At 44.1% G+C, this 21,109-nt stretch overlaps 1 protein-coding gene and 1 pseudogene across 2 annotated transcripts in view; both read left to right on the top strand.

Annotated features, from left to right (window-relative positions):
- LOC311530215 (olfactory receptor 14I1-like) overlaps window positions 1-4,808 on the top strand; it is a gene marked incomplete at both ends in the record, with an annotated part of 28,380 nt that extends 23,572 nt beyond the window's left edge. The window contains one exon of the mRNA XM_084646684.1: window positions 4,557-4,808. Within this exon, the coding sequence (XP_084502810.1) occupies window positions 4,557-4,808 (252 nt within the window). The remainder of the gene's footprint in view (window positions 1-4,556) is intronic.
- The window catches only part of LOC311530619 (olfactory receptor 5AP2-like), a 404,829-nt pseudogene that overhangs the window by 259,007 nt on the left and 124,713 nt on the right, over window positions 1-21,109 (top strand). The window lies entirely within an intron of this gene.

Here is a 21,109-nt window from a genome sequence, read left to right on the forward strand (position 1 = left end):
CATAATTACACAGTAAACTCGAGTCAGGAATACAGCTCAGGAGTCCTGATGCCCCATCCCCCATTCTAGCTGGATTTCCATGCTCACTGTGAGAGACAGACATTACAGCTCCCCTCCTGATTCTCTAACCACTCAACTAAACTCCCTCCAAGAGCTTGGAAGAGAACCCAGGAGTCCTGACTCCCAGTTTGCCCCCTGCTCTGACCCACTAAATGCAACACCCCTCCCGGAGCAGGAAATACAGGCCAGGAGTTCTGGACTCAGCTCCCTCCCAGAGCAGGGAACACAAATGAGGTGTCATGACTCCCAGTCCCCTCCTCTAACGACTACATCAGACTGCATCTCAGCCTCCATCCCAGTGACTCTCCACTGCCATCAGGAATGACTGCTGTGAGTGACAATGGAGAGTCATTGGGCCAGCGAACACGAGTGAGAGTGATTCTCCAGCTTGGTACTTGGGGCATGCACCTGGTGTCTGGAAGAGCCAAGTTTAAGTCCCTGCTCCAATGACTATTTAATTATTGATACAGAGTGGAGCAGCTTCAACAGGAGAGACTGAGACAGTCTCATTTCAGAACAGCCCGGAGCCCAGCTGCGCAGGCACTGTCCTGTAAAATGAGAATTCAAATCCCTTTTCAACATCAATCAGAGGGAGGGATTGAATCTGAATATGTCACAGGCCAGCTGAGCACCCTAACCACTCAGCTTCAAATTACGAGGAGTGTCTGTCCCACAGTGTTTATGAGAGACAGAAATAGAACCACCTCCCCCCCAGTTCTGTTTCCTCTCCTCTACACACTAGACTGAACTTCCTCCCAGAACCACACATAAAACTCCAGAGTTCTGGCTCTCAGTCCCCACTACTCTTACCCACTAGACCCCACTCCCTTTCCAGGGCTGGAGATAGAACCCAGGAGTCCTGGCTCCTAGTCCCCACTACTCTAACACACTTCACTCAACTGCCCTTGCAGCAATCTAATAGACAGAAGTAACAATAAACTGAGAACTAGACACAAACTGATGATAGATAGATAGATAGATAGATAGATAGATAGATAGATAGATAGATAGATAGATAGATAGATAGATAGATAGATAGATAGATAGATAGATAGATAGATGTAACAACAAACTAACAGAGAGACACAAGTAAGAAAAGAACAGATACAGAGAATGCGAGAGAAACACTGAAGTAACACAAAGAGGTAGATAGAGAAGTAAAAACAAACAAATTGAGAGAGAAAAGTACAAACAGATAGATAAACAGCAATAAAAACAAACTAATGTATACAGAGAGAAAAGTAACAATGAGCTGACAGTGTTTGTAACAATTTTTGGACAATTTTAATGTAAACTCCTCAATCCATTCTAAATATATGTGTGTCAATTTGATCAATTCCCCCACTCCCAATAAAAGGAAACTAAGGAATGAATATTCTGCCCCGTCTTTCCTAAGGTAAATGCTTTGGACTGCCTCTGTTTCCCATCCCCAAATTGAGCTAAGAGTGAAACTATAAAAAAATATCTATTGTCACTTACAATTTCATCCTTCAAGAGCCACTCTGTAATCCCCAAATATTTTTCATTGCAATAGCAAACTTTCGGTGCTGGTCTTTATGTAATCCGCCCAGACCGAGATGTCTTTTCTCCTCCAGCTACAGACTGCAATTGGTTGCCCCGCTCTCTCTAGCCCCATACACACCGCTCTATCTCTCTATCTAATGCGCCATCACTGTATTATGAGAGGCCGTTCCCCCACAGCACTGAGGCCGAGCTGCTGGAAATACATTGAGATCTGTGCTGTCTGCAGATGAGCTGTGTGTCAAAAAGGTTGGTGCTGCAGGAAGGTGATTTATCCATGTCTGTTTTCTAAGGGCTTGTGGGACTCAGTCCATGGAGCCCTCAACAGCCCAGAGGCAAAAATTAATTTCTCTGGCCCTTTACTTCCCTAAAGAGTTTCCAGAAATGAAGATAATCACAGTTAAAATTAGCAGCACCATCTAGAGGAAAGACTGTGAGGCAAATACTATGGGCACACAGGACTGTACTCCAGACATCTGGGATCAATTCCTAGCCCTGCCACTGACCTGCTGCGTTACCTTGGGAAAATCATACCCTGGGGCTGTCTTTCCCCTCCCACCCTTTTCCTGTCTTTTCTGCTTTAGTTCCTTGGGGTGGAGAGTGTCTCTTACCTAATATTATGGGCTCCTCATATCAGGTTCAACTATCAGATAATTAATTAATTGAAAAGCTAAGGTCCAAGGTGTCCTGAGAGCTGATCCCAACTATTCCTCTGGCTTTGTTCAGTCTCTTCACCCCTCCTTTCCTCAGTTTGTCATCCATCCAATGGAGATAATAGTTACAACTTGGGGGATAATTCAAAAAATATCTTCCTGACAAAACAGCTTTTTGAAGAAAAATTGCTTGTCATTGAAAATAATTTTGATGTGAGGAAATTCATTTTCAACTCATTTTTCTATGGGTTTTTGTTTGTCGGTTGGGGGAAGTTGGTTTTGGTTTTGGTTTTATGAAAACCTGGAGATGGAAAACTCTTTGGTATACTTTTTCAGGGTTTTGGGGAAAAGTTTTCAATATCAGAAATCTTTTCCCAAAACCTGAAAATATTTACTATAAACTGGCATTTTTACTAGAGAAGTTTATTGAGAAGCAAACACTTTTCAGTCTTCAGTTTCCATTTTTTGCCCACCCCCCCCCATCCAAAAGCAATATTATGGGATGTTTCTATGAAAACAAAACAATGATATTTCCCACAAAAGTATAATTTTCATTGTGGCCAACTTTAATAATGAGTAATTAAAGCTAAATTAAATGTGTTTGAGTTGATGTGGGTGCAACATTCATTGCAATTTTATTTGACAGCATCTGCTTGTCATAGGAACTGTCTAACTGTATAAGACGTTTGGACCATCCAGTCCAGTATTCAGCCCGTGATAGTGGCCAGTACCACCTGATTCAGAGGAAAGTCTAAGAGCCCCTATAGAGGACAATTCTCGAATAACCTGCCCATGGCGGAGTCTCATCATCCTCAGCTAGTGAATGGTCTATGGTGTGAGGAAGGTGAGTTTCTACCCCTCATAGAGTTTTATCTACTCCAAAGTAACTGCATGCTCTCATTATCCAGACAGGCTGCAGTACTCAAAGGAACCTACTGGAATTGTGTGTCTAAATCCTATTGGCTTTCTTCAGGAGAGGAGTGCCCAGTTCCATTAATCCCCTTTGGATATCTCACTTAGTTTATTATTAATTATTTATTTTGTAGATTCCATCACTGACAACTTTCAAATCAAGATTGGATGTTTTTCTAAAGGATCTGCTCTAGGTATTGTTTTGGGGATGTTCTCTGGGCTGGGTTATACAGGAGGTCAGACTAGACAGTCTCTGATGGCCTTGGAATCTTTTAATCTAATTTGAACTCCACCAAAAATGGGAACAAAGTTTCTCTAAAACCCCCACAAAACTGTAGATTTTTTTTAAAAATTCTAAATTTCTATGAATTATTTAAAGAAAGTTTGAATCTTTTGAAGGGAGTAAGAGGATTCTGATCCTCTACCCCATTTATTAACCCAATCTATTAAAATTAATTCTGTGAGATTTTAGCTGAATTAGGCAACACCTCAAAGTAACACAACTCCATCTCTCTCTTGGCGATGTAGGCTATTTTGTGTTCATGGTGGGGCCAACATGACCAGTGATGGGATTTTCAAGGTTGCCTATAGATATTTGGCCACCAAAATTCCAATTAGTTTTAATGGGAATTGGGAATCCCAGTCCCTAGTTGAAAATCTCCACCCATAGTTTTAAGATCAAAACCTGCAACTCTATTCTGGTGGCATTTTTTAAGGCCATTATTCAATATTTTTTATTAACAACTTGGATAACAGAGGACAGAATATGCTTATAAATCTTCCAGATGACACCAAGCTGGGAGGGGTTGCAAAGACTTTGGAGGACAGGATAAGAATTCAAAATGACCTTGATAAATTGGAGAATTGGTCTAAAATCAACAAGAGGAAATTCAAGAAAGACAAGTGCAAAATTCTTCTCTTACCAAGGGAAAAGTCAAATGTATAACTACAAAATTGGGAATCACTGGCTAGATGCATGTTGTGAATCACAGGAATATTCACACTGTGTATTAGCTCCAGGTTCTTATTTCTGGGTAGCATTTTTGCTTTTCTCCAAAGTACGTGAGAGAAGACAATTGGGTTTGGAATATCTGCAGCTGATATATTGATCTATAGTTATAAATTGCTGAACAAGCCTATTTAGGAGCCAAATTTTGAGTTACTTATATGTGTTTAATCAAGCAAGACTTTGGTTGGGCCAGACTGGGTTCTCAGTTACACCAGAGTAGAGCTGAAGTCATTGGAGTTATTTTGGCTTCATCCCTGAGATCAGAATTTCCTCCAGTCTGAGTTTTGGCTGAGTAAAGACAGAGGAAAAACTGCCCACCCCATTCTACCAGTTTTCAGTGTCATATAATTGTGCCTTATGTTCTGACCTTCAAAACAGTGCTGAGAATCCCCTTTGAGAAGAGCCGGCATAAAGCCTTCTCCACCTGCCTCCCTCACCTCATTGTGGTCTCCGTGTTTGTTTGCACTGCTAGTTTTGCCTATATTAAACCCACCTCCAGCTCAATCTCAGGACTGGATCTCATGGTGGCTGTTTTTTTCTTCAATTCTCTTGTGCCTCCCGTGAAGAATCCGATCGTTTATAGCATGAGGAACAAGGATATCAATGCTGCCCTGTGGAAAATGATTGGGTCAAGGCTATTGTCCAAAGAGTAAAATAGCCATCTTTCTCCCAGGACCATTGTCTCATGCTGTGTTTCTTTATAAAGATAATCAGCTGTGGACATTATTGTTTCCATGAGAACATAACTGCAACCCATTTATGCACACTGATGTATTTACACTGGTAAATAACTAGAAAAACTCCACTCAGGTCAATGGAGTTACTATAAATTTACACCTATATAAATAAGATCAGAATCTATCTATCTGTCTAGCTAAGAACATAAGAATGGCCATACTGGGTCAGATTAAAGGTCCATCTAGCCCATTATCCTGACTACACACAGTGGCCAAGGTCAGATGAACAGAACAGGACAATTATTCAGTGATCCATCCTGTCCAATCTTAGAATCTGGCAGTCAGAGGCTTAGGGACGCCTAGAGCATCCCTGAACCTCTTGGTTAATGGGCATTGATGGACCTATCCTCCATGAACTTATCAATGTCTAGCTATCCATCCATCCCCATGCATTCCCCTCTACCTATTGATTGATCGATCAGTCTGAGGCTTTTGTACTGCCACCCATCACCATGGTATCAGAGCACTTTCCACATAAAATCAGTTACCATATCAAAGTCACTAGTGGACTTCATAGGGTCTCTGTCTCTTCTCCTTTTTTTCAAGACGGGGAGTAAAATTCTGCCCCCACGACAGCCCCGAGGCTGGAGGAGCTCTCTGCCCCCAACTACCGATGCAGGGCTGGAAGACCTGTCAACCTCTGCCATGGCCATGGGGCTCAAGGTGTCAGCCGACGCTGCCAGAGGCAGGGTTCTTTTGCTACAATGAATCCCTGGTTTAAACGAACAAATGTCTTCGATCCCCAGGGGTTCGTTATAGCGAGGATATGCTGCATTTTGTTGGTTGGTTGATTTGTTTCTTTGTTCCAGATGTTTTTGCTGGCTGGGGGTTTGGGACGGCAAGATATGTTTGATTTTATGGGAGTATCCATTTGATGTCATCCAGTATAGGGTACTACCACATCGGGCCCCGGACCGAGCACGTGCCTATCTTCCCCTGTTTCGTGGTTCACTAGCAGAGACAGGGACCTCCCTGACTGGACTTAGGCATCTCTCTCTGAGCTACCACACACTCCTCTCCTTGGCATCTCCCATCGGCTAGCTCAGACGCCTCCCCTCCTAGCAATCTGGTTTTTGTGGCTCCCATTCTTAGATGTCTGTCTCTCCCTATCCATCGAATAGGGAGCCCGGGGGCCTAGCTCAGGCTGTGTGACCCTATTGTTCTCTCAGTAATTTTATAGGTGCCTAAAAGTTAGGTGTTGCTGCATTGTGGGTCACCACGCCTGGGTCTCTTTAAGGATCCAAGCCGCAGGGGATATTTAGTCACCTAGTGGGTTTTTCAAAAGCAACTAGGCAGCTAACTCCCATTGAAATCAATGAGTTTTGGACACCTAGGGGCTTTAAAAAAACTACCAGGCACCTAAACACTTTTGAAAACCGGGTCTTAAGTGATGAAGTGGAGGTGTCTATAATGGGCAATGATACCCTGGTGTGCAGCTGTGGGTCCATTGACTCATGATCTTTGATATCCACTAGAGATCCTAGAATCACAGAGATGATGGGGTTGGAGGGACTGGAAGCCAAGTCGAATCTGGTGCCTGGCTCTTTGAAAATCCCATCTTTAATTCCTGGAAAGAATAGCCCTCCCCTTTGAAGAACATGCCCATATCTCTGCTGATTCTGTGGCTGGTGCCAGCCCACCTAATAAAGAAAAGTGAACTCCTGTCTTTTGTAGGTATATCATAGAAGCACAGAAACATAGAAATGTGGGGCTGAAAAAGACCTTGAGAAGGTGAGGCAGGACCTAGTACATCTAGACCAGCCCTGACTGTTGCTTGTTCAACCTGTTCTTCAAAAAATCTCCAATGATGAGAATTCCACAACCTCCCTTGGCAGCCTATTCCAGAATTTAACTGTCCTTAGAGTTAGAAAACATTTCCTAATCTCTAACCTAAATCTCTCTTGCTGCAGATTCAGCCCATTACTTCTTGTCCTATCTTCAATGGACATGGAGGACAATTGATCACCATCCTCTTTATTACAGCCCATAACATGTTTGAAGACTGTTATCAGGTCCCCACTCAGCCTTCTTTTCCTTCCCAGTATGGTAAATACTACTGAGGATATGATCAAAAAGCAGCAAAATCCCTTGTGCCATATGCTAAATCATATGATGGGACACGAATACAATAAGGCTCAGAACTTCAAATCTATCATATTCCCTAAATATCTTTAAAAATTCCCTTCAATGGGGACAGGACGTCCAATTCACCTTGGCAGCTTTTACCAAGGCCAGTGGTGGATTCTCCATCTCTTGATGTCTTTAGATCAAGACTGATCTAAAGCTGATCTTTAAGCTGGATAATCCCTTCTGGAACATGAGTTCTTCAAACATAAGTTACTGGGCGCAAGACAGGGGTAAATGGCCTGTGATCTGTAGGATGTCAGAAGACTAGACTGGGTGATCTAGTGCTCCCTTCTGGCCTTACATGCTATGAATATTCTGCAAAAATTTCCATTGATGAGACATATGGTCCAAACCCCCTAGGGACCTTTAAAATTCTAGACTAAAGCCTCTTTTCAGTCTCGCGTTAGTTTGGTCCTTAATTGAGAGCCCTGAAGAACTAAATCCTTCTTTTCACCTATAAAGCAAGTGCACTTGCCCAAGGCAGTGTGTCTGACACCTAACCCAGAGATGCCATATTTAGGGAGAAGACAGGAGGTTGGTCTAAGACCAGAGCTGTGATTTTCTAAGAGGCCTAAGGAGTCAAACATAAGTTCCCAAGGACTCCTTTAACTCCATTAGGCCCTACTCCAGAAAGAAGCCACAATGTTCACTGTTGGACAATATACCTGCCATCAGTGCCTCTAGGACCGAATGCAGGAGATCCAGTTTGTTTGAACATATTCCAAGTAGAGGAGGTATCTAGGAAGCCATTCAGAAGCTGTTTGGAAGAGGTGAGCATGGTGGATCGAGGTAGCTGGCCAATCATTTGGTTTTAAGCTGGATAATCCCCATTTTGTGTGCTTTGTCCCCTGTCTAATACTGAGACAAAATCAGACGTGGTTTTGTCCAGTACCACGGATAAGGGGACATGCGTGCAAGGTCACACTGGCAGGAATGGCCATGAGGCAGGGGCGGGGTCACAGCTTTCCCAGAAGTTCCACAATGTTCGGAGTGACATTGCTTTATAGAAATAATAAACCCCATAATATTTTATAGAAATATGTTATGAGTGTAAATATGACATGACTGGAATATGTCTTATGTTAGATGTGCCACGTAACATATCTCTGCAAAGGTTATGATCTACTGGATATATTCATCCTATTTGCATGCCTGTATAATTTTTCCATTCAAAGTTATGAGTATTGGCTATGTACTTGTTTGATTTTAAGTCGCCTCAGTGAAGCAGTTGGTCAGCTTCTTGAGAAAATACTATTCTCAGTAAGTGCCCAATCCAGAAACACTTAAGATAACAATGAACTCTGAGAGATGTCAATCCACATCTGAGCTTTCCTGGGAATGTGGCATCGTCAGGTAAAGCTCTGAGTCATGCATGGACATGTGACTTACCCAGGTAACTCCAAAACTTCATCTTGCTGCTGGACTCTGCATAGGAGAGGAGAAGGGGTTTTCACCCACAAGGGAAAGTCTATTTAAAACCCTGGAAATCCCTCCATTCTGTCTCAGCTGGCTCAAGAGATAGCCTCTCCATCCCCAAAAGAGACCTGAAAGAAACTGGAACAAAGGATAGTAACCACAGTGCTGTGAATAATTGCTGGACCCAGACTAGAAGGAAGCTAGTCTGTAAAAGAAGCTTACTGGAACATCTCTGAGGGTGAGATTTCATCTGGAATCACTTTCTTACTGTATTAGGCTTAGACGCGCGTGTTTTATTTTATTTTGCTTGGTAATTCACTTTGTTGTGTCTGTTAATACTTGGAACCACTTAAATCCTACTTTTTGCATTTAATAAAATCACTTTTGGCTTATTAATTAACCCAGAGTAAGTATTAATACCTCCTAGGGGGAGGGGCAAACAGCTGTGCATATCTCTCTATCCACGTTATAGAGGGTGAACAATTTATGAGTTTATCCTGTATAAACTTTATACAGGACAAAATGGATTTATTTGGGGTTTGGACCCCATTTGGAGTAGGGTACCTGAGTTGTTGGAGACAGGAACACTTCTTAAGCTGTTTTCAGTTAAGCCTGCAGCTTTTGGCGGATGTGGTTCAGACCTGGGTCTGTGTCTGTAGCAGCCTAGCGTGTCTGGTTCAAACCAGATAAGGCACTGAAGTCCCAAGCTGGTAGGGAAGACAGGCTCAGAAGTAGTCTAGGCTCAACAGGTGGCAGTTCCCAAGGAGGGTTCTGTGATCCAACCCATCAAATCCGATATTCTGGGAATGTGTCAGTGACCAACCTAGTCAAGAGCTGGGAAACATTTTTCTAAGCCATTGGCAGACTGTTTAACTTAGCTAAAGACATAGCAGTGTCTGTCACAAACAGGTTGAGGAAACCATTTCCCATTGACAAGCTATTTTGACCAGTTCTACCAACCTGAGCTGAAAGCAACACACACACACCCCTGCCCATTCCATGCATCTTTGGTCTCCAGGGTGCAGAGGGACTAGGAATGGGCATGTCTGAGATGATCCAGGAATAAACCTGCCCCTCCTCTCACTAGGGAGTCCCTCCCCTCTTAGGTCTCACTCCTGCTGCTGTTCTAGAGTAGGTTGGTAGGCAACATCAGCCTCTGATTAGTGCAGGAATTAGGTCCCCTGAAGTTCTCAGTCCACTTGTGCCTATGCGAGGGTCACCATCTAATCTAGGCTAGCAACTCGGGGGACTCATCCAGACATATCTAGGGCCCAAAGTACGAGCTTCTACAGCTTAAGCTGAACAGCCAGGCTGCCTGAAAGCCACTGGAACAGCCCCCTATTCTCTAGGTGGAGCACAGAGGGGCCTCAGAACAGTCACTGCCCATGGGTGGTGTTTATACAGTGACACTGCACAGCTGCAGGGGTCAAGGGCTCCATCTGAGCTGGAGTCACCTCCCTATCCAGGAGGACAGGGCATCACAGAATGTTGTACTAATGCAACGCCATGGACTCTACTGGTGCTTATTCTCTGTGTGGCCCCTTCTCCTCTCCCCCATCCCTGCACATCCATAAAGTCACAGAGTCATAGAGTTCAAGGCCAGAAGGGATGACCAGATCATCCAGTCTGACCTGCTGTATGCCAACACCACCCAGCACCTGTACACCAAACTCAACAACTGAAATTAGACCAAAGTGTCACAGCCCTCAGGAGACAAGATGGTTCTGTGCCACCAGCAGAGAATAGGAGAGACCAAGAGGCACCAGTGCCTGAGACCCCCACAATGGCAGATTTTCTACTGGTGTAAATCACCCAGCAGCAGTGACATCAGTGGAGTTAATCTGGATTTGCATTGGTGCAACTGAGATCAGAATCAGACCTGTTTGTGTGCAAGCTGTGTGGTCATGGAAATAACTGACGTTAATGAATACTTAAAGATACTATGTAAGAAAACTTTAATTAGAGAAAGACAGAAAATTAATTCTTGGTGAATTACCTACACCCAGTCAATCTCCTCAGGGCAGCTTTGATCTCTTTGTTCCTCATGCTGTAGATAATTGGATTCATCATTGGTGGCAATACGGAATAGAGAACAGCCACTACAAGATCCAGAGCAGATGGGGAGCTGGAGGTGGGTTTTCAGGTAGGCAAAGATGCCAGTGCAAACAAACAGGGAGACCACAGTGAGGTGACGAAGGCAGGTGGAGAAAGCTTTATGTCGGCCCTGCTCAGAGGGGATCCTGAGCACTGATTTGAAGATCTGAACATACGACACAATGATAAAAACAAAGCAGCCTAAGAGTAAACACACAGTAAAGGCAAAAAACCCAACTTCACTCGGAGCAGGTGAGTTTGAGTGCAGTGGTTGGCATATGAGACTGTAGGCAATCCTGGGACTTTCACCAGTAACTGAGCATCCCAGGTCCCAGCTTGGTGAAACCTTTTACCTTTCCCCCTGAGTGTGAGATTCTTCTTAAGTTCCTATCTGTTCTTTAATGTTGCTAAGCAGCTGTTAGATGTCTACCACATCCCACCCCGGAGGCTCAGTGTGTGGATATTGAACCTAGTGTACACAGCATCTGACATGTGAATCCTTTCTGATCCATTGGGATGAGAGATAAAATGGAGATCTGTACAGTGAACACATTCTCAGACCTTCCACTTTGGGCTGATAATCAAGAGGAGAAATTTCATTACAAATGGGATACTTTGTTTGGGAAATTTCCCATGACATGAGAATGAGAGGTGCAAAACGTGGGGGCCAGCCGGCAAGCCTGTTATCTTCATTGTGCCAGCAGCAGTTGCAGATCAAGAAGATGATGCCGATGATGGTGATGAAAGAGAGAGCCACCACAAGTTCCCAAAGCCAAAAACTCATTTGAAATAGTAGAGAGGAGAACATCTGGTGAAGTATCAGGTACCTCAGGATTTGTTTGGGACTGCTGGAGAGACAGACATCTCCTCTCAACAGAATATCTGGCCTTTAACGAATATTTCTCTTGACATCATTCTATCTGGAGTCCTTCTTTGACTCTCTGTGCATGGATGTCTCTGTAGTGATTTCTATATCTCACAGGTTGCTATAAGGACCTTTCTGTCCTGTGGGAGGGGGAAGTTGGGGGTATATGTTACTCTTGGGTATGTTTGAGGGTCATTCAGAGTGATGGAGAATCTCACCTCTCACCTCGACATTGACAACCTCACTCCTGGGGGACAGAATCCACCGCCCGCTCACATCCCCCTCACATTCACAGGCATATTCCCCAGTGCTCTTTGGAGTTGTTTGTGGGATATGGAGCATAGACCAGTTGGAAAGGTGACCACCAGTTTCCATAGTGCTATAAGCTACACCACTGTGTGCTGACCCTGCATCCCTGGGCATGAACTCAACACCTACCTTGTAGAAATGAAACCTCCAATGGACAGCAATCCCAGGGACCACACAGGAGAGAAGCACAGCACCTCCTTCTCTCACCACTCCCAAGGGGGATCAACATTCAATGTTGGCTGGGGAAGGGGATCTGAGAAGGGAGCAGGGAAGGTAAAATATTAGTGTGTATCATCTGGGGACAATGGTCAGATTCAAACTTAATTTTTGCTCTTTCTCCAATTTTTCTTGCTTTACCAGAGGACCCTGATAGACTTTACTGAACTACATATTAGAGCCTGGTGGATGGAGGACCAACTGCTCTGACAGAATTCTGGGCATTAGTATCTGTTTCTTTCAGAGGGAGGGGCTGCCCGAAACCCCAAGACCTGAGAAACTTTAACAACCAGAAACCCAGTCTCCTTTCATAATGACTGTCTTTCACCCTTCTCTCTGGTAAATGCCCCAGGATGAAAAACTTGCCCCGTTTAAGTCAAAGGGAATTTTTAATTCAATGGGGACAGGATTTCACCCGTAGTGTCTGGTGTCCAGCAGGACCTCAGCTGGGAACAGCAAAGAGGCTACTTTTGTCTTTGTGTTCAAGATTAAAAACAGTGAATGGTGGATATATTTCCCCTCTGGCCACTTGGACGAGAGCTGGCGGCTTTTGTCACCACCATAATGAATACAAATAGTGGGTCATTTCGCTGCATCAACTGTTGATAATAATTCAAATTTTTGATGTCCTAGTTATTTTCTGCTAAGAAAATATATAGAGCTATTTGGATTTACATCAACTGAACATCTGGATCCAAGTTTTCTATTGTTCTTTTGTAAGACAAACTTCCATCAATCCATCCATCCATCTAGGTACCTAACTACTATATCCATCCATATTTTCCAGAATCAATGACATCATTATTTGGAAGGCACTTGGGACAGATGTGAGACAGTATGGAACACATTTAAAATGAAATAGTCCCTCATATGTAATAAATGCTGTGAGGTCTCTGCTATCTTCATGCAACATAACCTAGAAGTATGCGGTCTGAAAATCAAGAGTAGAAAACATCTTTGCTCCATGAAGTTCTGCAAATACTTCTTCTATCTGAGGAAGAGGATGGCTGTCAATCACAATAGCTTTATTTGGCTCCCTTAAGTTCACACTAAGGCAAATGCCTCCACCCTTCTTTTGCGTCACTACTATAGGTGAGTCAATCTCTTCAATAATGTCCTTTTGAACAAGTTTTCTAAGTTCCTCTTAAACAGCTTCCCTGACTGAAAATGGAAGTGCCGTAACTTCTGTCGTATAGGCATCACATTATTCTGCATTTTGACTTTATACAGAAACCCATAAGCACAGCCAAGTTTCTCCTCAACCTGGTGTTGGGTCCCAGCTGAAACTGGTGTGTGTACCACAAGAGTACTTTGCTGAGGAAGATCAATTTGCTTATTAACTACCCTGAGATTTAAAGCAGCCAATGAATCTCTGCCAAGGATAGGAGTGCCTTTGTGAACAATGTAGAACTCTGCAGTTACACAGCAATCACCAAAAGTAACTATTGCTGGCAGGCAGCCATGTACTGGAATATGGTTTTTCAAATAGCACACCAAGTGAAGTTTGGGTTCAGTAAGAGGCACATCTTTAAAGTAATGCAAATAGATGGAATCAGGTAGTATAGATACTGCTGAGCCAGTGTCCAACATTAGCTGAATAGAGTGAGATTTGCCTGAGGGTAGGGCGGAAACATTTACAGTGCACTTTATTTGTTCTGGAATATGTGTAGTAGTGATTTTGTCCATGCTCAGCATGGTAACATCTGGAATTGTAACTGCATGCACCTGTTGATTGAACTGGCTGCTGTGACATAATTTAGCAAAATGCCCAATCTTCTTGCAATGGTTGCACTGAGCTACTTTTGCTGGACATGCTGTACAGCTTGCAAGGTGTTGTGGGGATCCACAGCGAAAGCGTGCTTTTACTGTATTTTGAATTTGCTAATTCAGTGGTTTTTCATTAGTTTTCCTCTTGTAATCGTTTGTCTGCAGCTATAGTGAACTTTTCTGCAAAGAAGTCACAGCCTGGACTGTGCCTCCTGTATCCATGCTCATTATTTTGGCTTCAGCTGTAGCTGACTCAATCTGAGTAGCAATGGTTATTGCTTTTTCTAGTGTATGTTGTGGTTCTAGAGGTAAGCATTCTCTTACACAAAGCATGGTTGTTTTCTCAATGAGCTGGTCTCTAATCATCTCGTCTTCCATATTCCCAAGGTCACAAGTTACAATCAGACTCCTCAGGGAAGTAATATACTGCATTATAGTCTCTCTGTTTTCTGCTCATGTTGGCAAAATCTATAACAATTAGCTACTACATTCACTTTTGGCACAAAAAAATCTTTAATGCAGTGAGCCCAGTCTCATATTTATCATCTGCAAGGGGAAAAGTGTAAAATATACACAGCCCTTCTGCTCCAAGGCAGTGGATTAGCAGAGCACACTTTCTTACTTCAGAAATCTCTGTAGCAGTGTTTGCAAGCAGATAAGTCTCAAGCATATGGATCTAGGTAGTAAAAGCAATTAGAGGCTCACCTGGGCTTTGCAGAAAGGGTGCAGGTGGGTTCAGAGGCAGAAGATCCATCCTCATCGCCAAAATGTTGTATCAACCAGGCAAGGTATTAACAAACTTCAACAGGACTTTATTTTCAAAGTGGAAACATCTTTACCAAGCTGCTGCTGCACCCTTGGTAGCTCTCACTCCGCCTCCTCCACTCTCCCCTCTCCTTCCTGTTTCCTGTCCTTTCAGACTCCCAAAGCCAGTGCTCTCAGTTCTAATAATTACAAGCAGCATCTAAACACCACACATTTACACTAGTTTAAACCTAGAAGTGACCCATGCTCCATGATGCAGAGGAAGGTGAAAAAACCTCAGTGTCTCTGCCAATCTGAACTGGGGGAAATTGCTTCCTGACTCCAAATATGGAAATCAGTTAGACCTTGAGCATGTGGGAAAGACCACCAGCCAGACATCTGGGAAATAATTCTCTGAAGTAACTCAGAGCCCTCCCCATCTAGTGTCCCATCACCTGACGCTGGGGATATTTGCTGCTAGCAGTTGAAGATCGGATGCATGCCATTGTGCATAAAGTTCTCCCTTTCCTAGTGTAGACTTACCACAGATAGATATGGAGACAGGGGCACTCTCTGAAGATGGGATTTCCCACCTGGAGCAGCGTACCCAATACTTGCAGGTGTATGAGCCGGAGTCCTTCAGGCTGACCTTGTGTAGCTGGTTACTCCAAGTGTCCTGCTGTGGGTATTGTACTGAGGCCACTTTTGACTTCCCCTTGAAGGACTGGAATCTGATCAGTGGCTACTTTGCATGCACTGAGCATCTGAGTGTAATGGGGTCTCCAATGAGGTAAGTGGAATATTGAGAGAACACAGTGAGCGTCGGGACTGGGATAGCGATGCCTGAAAACAAATGGGAATTTAAAAGAAGACGAAAAAATTAGGAATAGAGCTGGTTGGATTTTTTGGCAAAATTTTTAAAAAAAGGACTGGAATTTTCCTAATGAAACAAATTGAAAATTTTCATTGAGTTTCTAGTTTAAATTTAAATTACCACCTCCCTAGGTAACGCATTCCAGTGTTTCACCACCCTCCTAATGAAAAAGTTTTTCCTAATATCCAACCTAAACCTCCCCCAGATGTCCTGTGCCAGTGTGGTCTGTCACCAAAGGGCTGCGGCAACTGAACACAAGACACGAATCCTTAAGACCAAGAAGGAATGGAAAGTTTTTGGGGGAGAGCAGGTGAAAGAGGCATTAATATATTGTGGTCTTTGTGATAACCAAGTGTAACTGTACACAACCCTCTAAATAAAAGGGATGGTCATTACACCATGATCATGTCCTATCTATCTATCTATCTATCTATCTATCTATCTATCAGAATCTCAGCCATAAATATTTGTGCTTCAGTGTAGGAGATAATCCCTACCTGAAGGAAGTTAGGGAGAAACACACTATGGAAAGTTTAGTCTGTAATCTCCCAGTTCAGGGTTTCTTGCACTTTCTTCTGAAGCAGCTGATGCTGTCCACTGCTAGAGACAGGAAACTGGACTATCTGGAACTATGACCTCTTCCAGGCTGGCAGTTCCTATGTTCCTACACACATGAGAATAGCACTCCACATACTTTGCAATATTAGCAGGGTAGTGTTGAATATTTGATGGTTTCCTTGTAATTTAGAGCGAGCTAGCTAGCTAGCTAGATATGTAACCCTTCTGCCCATCAAAGTTGGCAGCAACAAGGGCCGGGTTCTGTATCTAGGGTCCATTCCAATAACACAATGCAAAACCGTCTCGAGCCCCCACCCAGTGACCTGGGACAAATATATACCACCCCCACTGGGTGCCTCTCAGAGGCAATACCTCCCCTCTCGCAAGCACAGAGTCTGAGTGTAGCAAAAGCCTTTTAATAACAGAGAGAAACAATACGGCATTATGTTGGGAGAACACCACCAACAGGATTCATAACACAACCCATGAGCAAAAACCCATCCCAAGCAAACTGGGATGTGCCCTTTCCCTTTGGTTCTTGAGTCCAGCAAACCAAAAGTCACCCAAAGTCCCAAAAGTCCAACAACCCAAAAGTCTCTGCCCCTGGTCAGTGCAGCCCCAGAGTTCAAAAATTTATCTGCAGAGTTTTACTTCCCAACCTGGGTGGAAGTGGGAGGCTTAAGGGGCACCTTACGAGGTCCAAAGCCAATTGCCCCACCTCTCCATGGGGCTCCGCTCTGCTCCACTCTACCTGCCATTCCACAAATCACTCTGCTCTGCAGGCCCCCTGTGAGCTGCTCCAGCCATCCCACAAACTGCTCTGTTCCACCAGCCACTCCACTCTGCCAGCTGTCCCACAAACTGCTCCGCAATATATCTTCAGGCTCCCCCACTACTTAACACAACGGTCAGTGATTTCAGCTTGTAGTAAGGGAGCCTCAGTGCTGGTGCACCATTGGCCCAAAGTGAATTCAGCTCAGCAGCCTGTAACTAGACTCCTAACGGAATCAATATTAGCTCTGATATTCCATAGTGGAGAAAAAAGGAATTGCAATTGGCATATATGGCCCTCATCAGAGCCCCACCCCACTAATACTTGTACCCAACCTCTCTCAATTCACTGAGTTTTGGAACCCATGTCCCTTGCCTAGCGAGTGCTACTTAGTTTATGACGAGTCCTTCCATCATAACAAAAGCTCAAGTACAGTTCCACTGTTCTTGATTCACATAATCAGGATAATAACAATTTATTCTTCCTGCCCCAATAACAGAGAAACTGGGAATCCCACAGCAGCCAAAGTGACCATTTGGGCAGCCATGGGCTCATGCTAGGCGGGGTGGGTGTGCCTATGCAAATGAGATAAGGCCCTGAAGTTCTTTTCCACAACTTGCCACAACTCACCACCAGATGTCAGGGTGGAGCTCATCCTTACTGATTACAGATAGATAGATAGATAGATTTGTAGGATAGCAAAGAGAGAATCATAGAATCATAGAATATCAGGGTTGGAAGGGACCTCAGGAGGTCATCTAGTCCAACCCCCTACTCAAAACAGGACCAATCCCCAACTAAATCATCCCAGCTAGGGCTTTGTCAAGCCTGACCTTAAAAACCTCAAAGGAGAGATAGAGACAGGATAGAAACAGAGGGAGAGATCTACTCAGCATTAGTACTTCTCTTACACAATAACTCTGCTTTTATTTCCAGGAACTAATGGATATTGAGCTTGTGTGATCAAGTCAGTGCTTGCACCTAAAATCACCCAAGATCCCTAAAGATGAATGTGTCACAGACAGATTCCCAGAGGATTAAATGTAGAAAAATAATCAAAGAGCAGAATCAGATGGACTATTATTGTTATTTGTATTGGATTGCCTTTATTCAGAAACTTCTTTTTATATTTCTATAACTTCTATTTCAGGATCACAAACTGATTAAAAATTATAAGTGAATGTAATTAATTCTACTATGGGTTGGGACTGAAGGGCATTAGCAAAGGTGTGGGGAAAGCCCAGAACTGGGATTGTAGTGGGCTCTGGGTTGCTATGAAGGGACACTGGCAGAGCTGGGATAGGGGGCTGCAGGTCAGGATTAAGGGGCATTGACTAAACTAAAGTTTCCTACAAAATATGCTTTTGATTATCTTTGTTGGCCTTTTATATTTGACCTTTCTTTGAACTTTCTCTCACCTGAAACATTTTTCTTTTAATTTTAATTTGAATAAAAGATTTTTTTTAAAGGTCCAAATTAATCCTTGATGTAGCGCTGCTGAAGTCGTTCACCAGGGATGATTTCAAGAATTGGGGTACAATTTTCAAACTAAGGTCAAGGGCCAGATTTTTAAAGCTATTTAGGGTCCTAGTGGGATTTTCAAAAGCAACTAAGTATCCAACTCCCATTGATTTAAATGGGCTTTAGGCACCTAGTTGCTTTTCAAAAATTGCAGTAGGTCTCTAAACATTTTAAAAATGTGACTTATGATTCATTCATAGTTTCAAAAATGTCCTGGGTTCTTTTTCACAGATTCCAAGGCCAGAAGGGACCACTGTGATCATCTAGTCTGACCTTCTGTATAACACAGGCCATAGAACTTCTCCAACATAATTCCTAGAGCTGATCTTTTAGAAAAACATCCAGTCTTGATTTAAAAATTGTCTGTCATGGAGAATCCACCATGACCCTTGGTAAATTGTTCTAATGGTTAATTACTTTTGCTGTTAAAAATTTAAGCCTTATTTTCAGTCTGAATTTGTCTAGCTTCAACTTCCAGCCATTAAATCATTTAAGACCTTTCTCTGTTAGCATGAAGAGCCCATTATCAAAAATTTGTTCCCATGTCGATACTTATAGATTGTAATTAAGTCATCCCTTAACCTTCTCTTGGTTAAGCTAAATAGATAGAGCTCTTTGAGTCTATCACTGTAAGGCATCCTTTTCTAATCCTTTTAAACATTCTCATGGCTCTTCTCTGAGCCCTCTCCAATTTAGTAACATTCTTCTTGAATTGTGAATCTTTTTAAACTCTTAAAAGTTTGTTAATGTGTCTGGGGATGGGGCGGAAATCCTCCAGGGACATCTCAATGAAGCTGTCCTGGAGGTACTCCCAAGCCTTTGCAAAAGGTTTCTGGGGAGGGCAGCCTTATTGCGTCCTCCATGGTAGGACACTTTACCACAGCAGGCCAGTAGCATGTAGTCTGGAATCATTGCATAAGAAAGCATGGCAGCGTGTGGTCCTGGTGTTTGCTGGCATTCAAGCAACGTCCATTCTTTATCTCTCTGTGTTATCCTCAGGAGAGTGATATCATTCATGGTCACCTGGTTGAAATAGGGGAATTTTATTAAGAGGACATCAGAGGTGGCCATTCCTGCTGGGCTGTTTGCCTGTGGCTGAAAAGAAATCATCCCTGCTGTTAGCCTGGCAGTGTGGGGAGGGGTGAAGCGATCATCCCAGAGAATTGGGTGTGGAGGGGGGAGGGGGTTAGTTGGGTTTGTGCTGCACGTTAACCTGAAAACATCAACCCCTCCTTTTAAATGGCCAATGTGTCTTTTTCAATTTTAATCTCCCTTTTTTTCCTCCCGGAGCTGCAAATGTTTCAACGCTGTGACTAGTATCTCCATCCCAGAGGCTAGTGCAGATAAGAAGGTGAAAAAAACGCACTCACGATGAAATGTTCCCTGAGCTCATGCAGTCCACCCAAACTGAAAGAGCCCAGCAGAATGCATGGAGGCAGACAACAGAAGACTCCAGGAAAGCACAAAATGAACGTGAGGACAGGAGGGACACGCAAGAGGATAGATGGCTGGAGCAACAGGAGAGGTGGCGGGATCAAGAGGAAAGGTAGCGGCAGCATGATGAAAGGAGGCAGGATGCAATGCTGAGGCTATCGGAGGATCAAACTGATATGCTCCGGCGTATGGTTGAGGTGCAGGAAAGGCACAGACCACCACTGCAGCCCCTGTGTAACCAACCACCCTCCTCCCCAAGTTCCATAGCCTCCTCACCCAGATGCCCAAAAACATGGGGGGGGGCCCTCCGGGCACCCAACCACTCCACCCCAGAGGACTGCCCAAGCAACAGAAGGCTGGCATTCAATAAGTTTTGCAGTGCAGTGTGGCCTTGTCTTTCCCTCTTCCCCCACCCCACCCCACCCAGTGCTTCCCTCCTTCCCCACCCCTCCCACGCTATCTTGGCAGTTATCCCCCTATTTGTGTGACAAATTAATAAAGAATGCATGAATTTGAAACAACAATGACTTTATTGCCTCTGCAAGCGGTGATTGAAGGGGGAAGGGGAGGGCGGTTGGCTTACAGGGAAGTAGAGTGAACCAAGGGGGTGGGTTTTCATCAAGGAGAAACAAATAAAACTGTCACACCATAATCTGGTCAGCCATGAAACTGAAAAGTACCCCTTTCAGTTTATGTACTGGCGGCCTTGGGGCTCCGGTCCCAAGATAGGGATATGCGTTCCATCTATGGCCCCACCACAGTTAGGGAATCCCATTGCAGCAAAGCCATCCACTATGACCTGCATATTTCCCAGAGTCACTACCCTTGATAGCAGCAGCTCAGTGATTGCGTTGGCTACTTGGATCACAGCAGCCCACACAGTAGATTTGCCCACTCCCAATTGATCCCCAACTGACAGGTAGCTGTCTGGCGTTGCAAGTTTCCACAGGGCTATCGCCACTCGCTTCTCAACTGTGAGGGCTGCTCTCATCTTGGTATTCTGGCTCTTCAGGGCAGGGGAAAGCAAGTCACAAAGTTCCATGAAAGTGCCCTTATGCATGCGAAAGTTTCGCAGCCATTGGGAATCATCCCAGACCTGCAACACTATGTGGTCCCACCAGTCTGTGCTTGTTTCCCGGGCCCAGAATTGGTGTTCCACGGCATGAGCCTGTGTGTCTGTGTGTCTACCCCACAACACATGGTAGAGAATGCAGGCAACTAACAAGCCCTGCTGAAGGGCCCAAGAGAGAGAAGATTGCTAAGCGAGTAACCTGCCCTCACCTAAGCAGCTGCCACCCCCCACAATCTGGAGACTGATGAGTTATTAAAGTGGCTGTTGGAGAGCCAACAGCAACACCAGACCCAGCTGCTGCAGCAAATTATGACCCAGCAGCAACAGATGATGAGGGAGCTGGCTGCACATTAACAATCCCAACAAGAATGCCTGATGCAACAAGTGGTCATGTGGGATTCGACCGGCAGGGGTGCCCAACCCCAGACCCACTGGACAAGACATGGGG

Source organism: Lepidochelys olivacea (genome assembly GCF_965140295.1).
Source record: "Lepidochelys olivacea isolate rLepOli2 genome assembly, chromosome: 14".
In the NCBI taxonomy this organism is placed as follows: domain Eukaryota; kingdom Metazoa; phylum Chordata; order Testudines; family Cheloniidae; genus Lepidochelys; species Lepidochelys olivacea.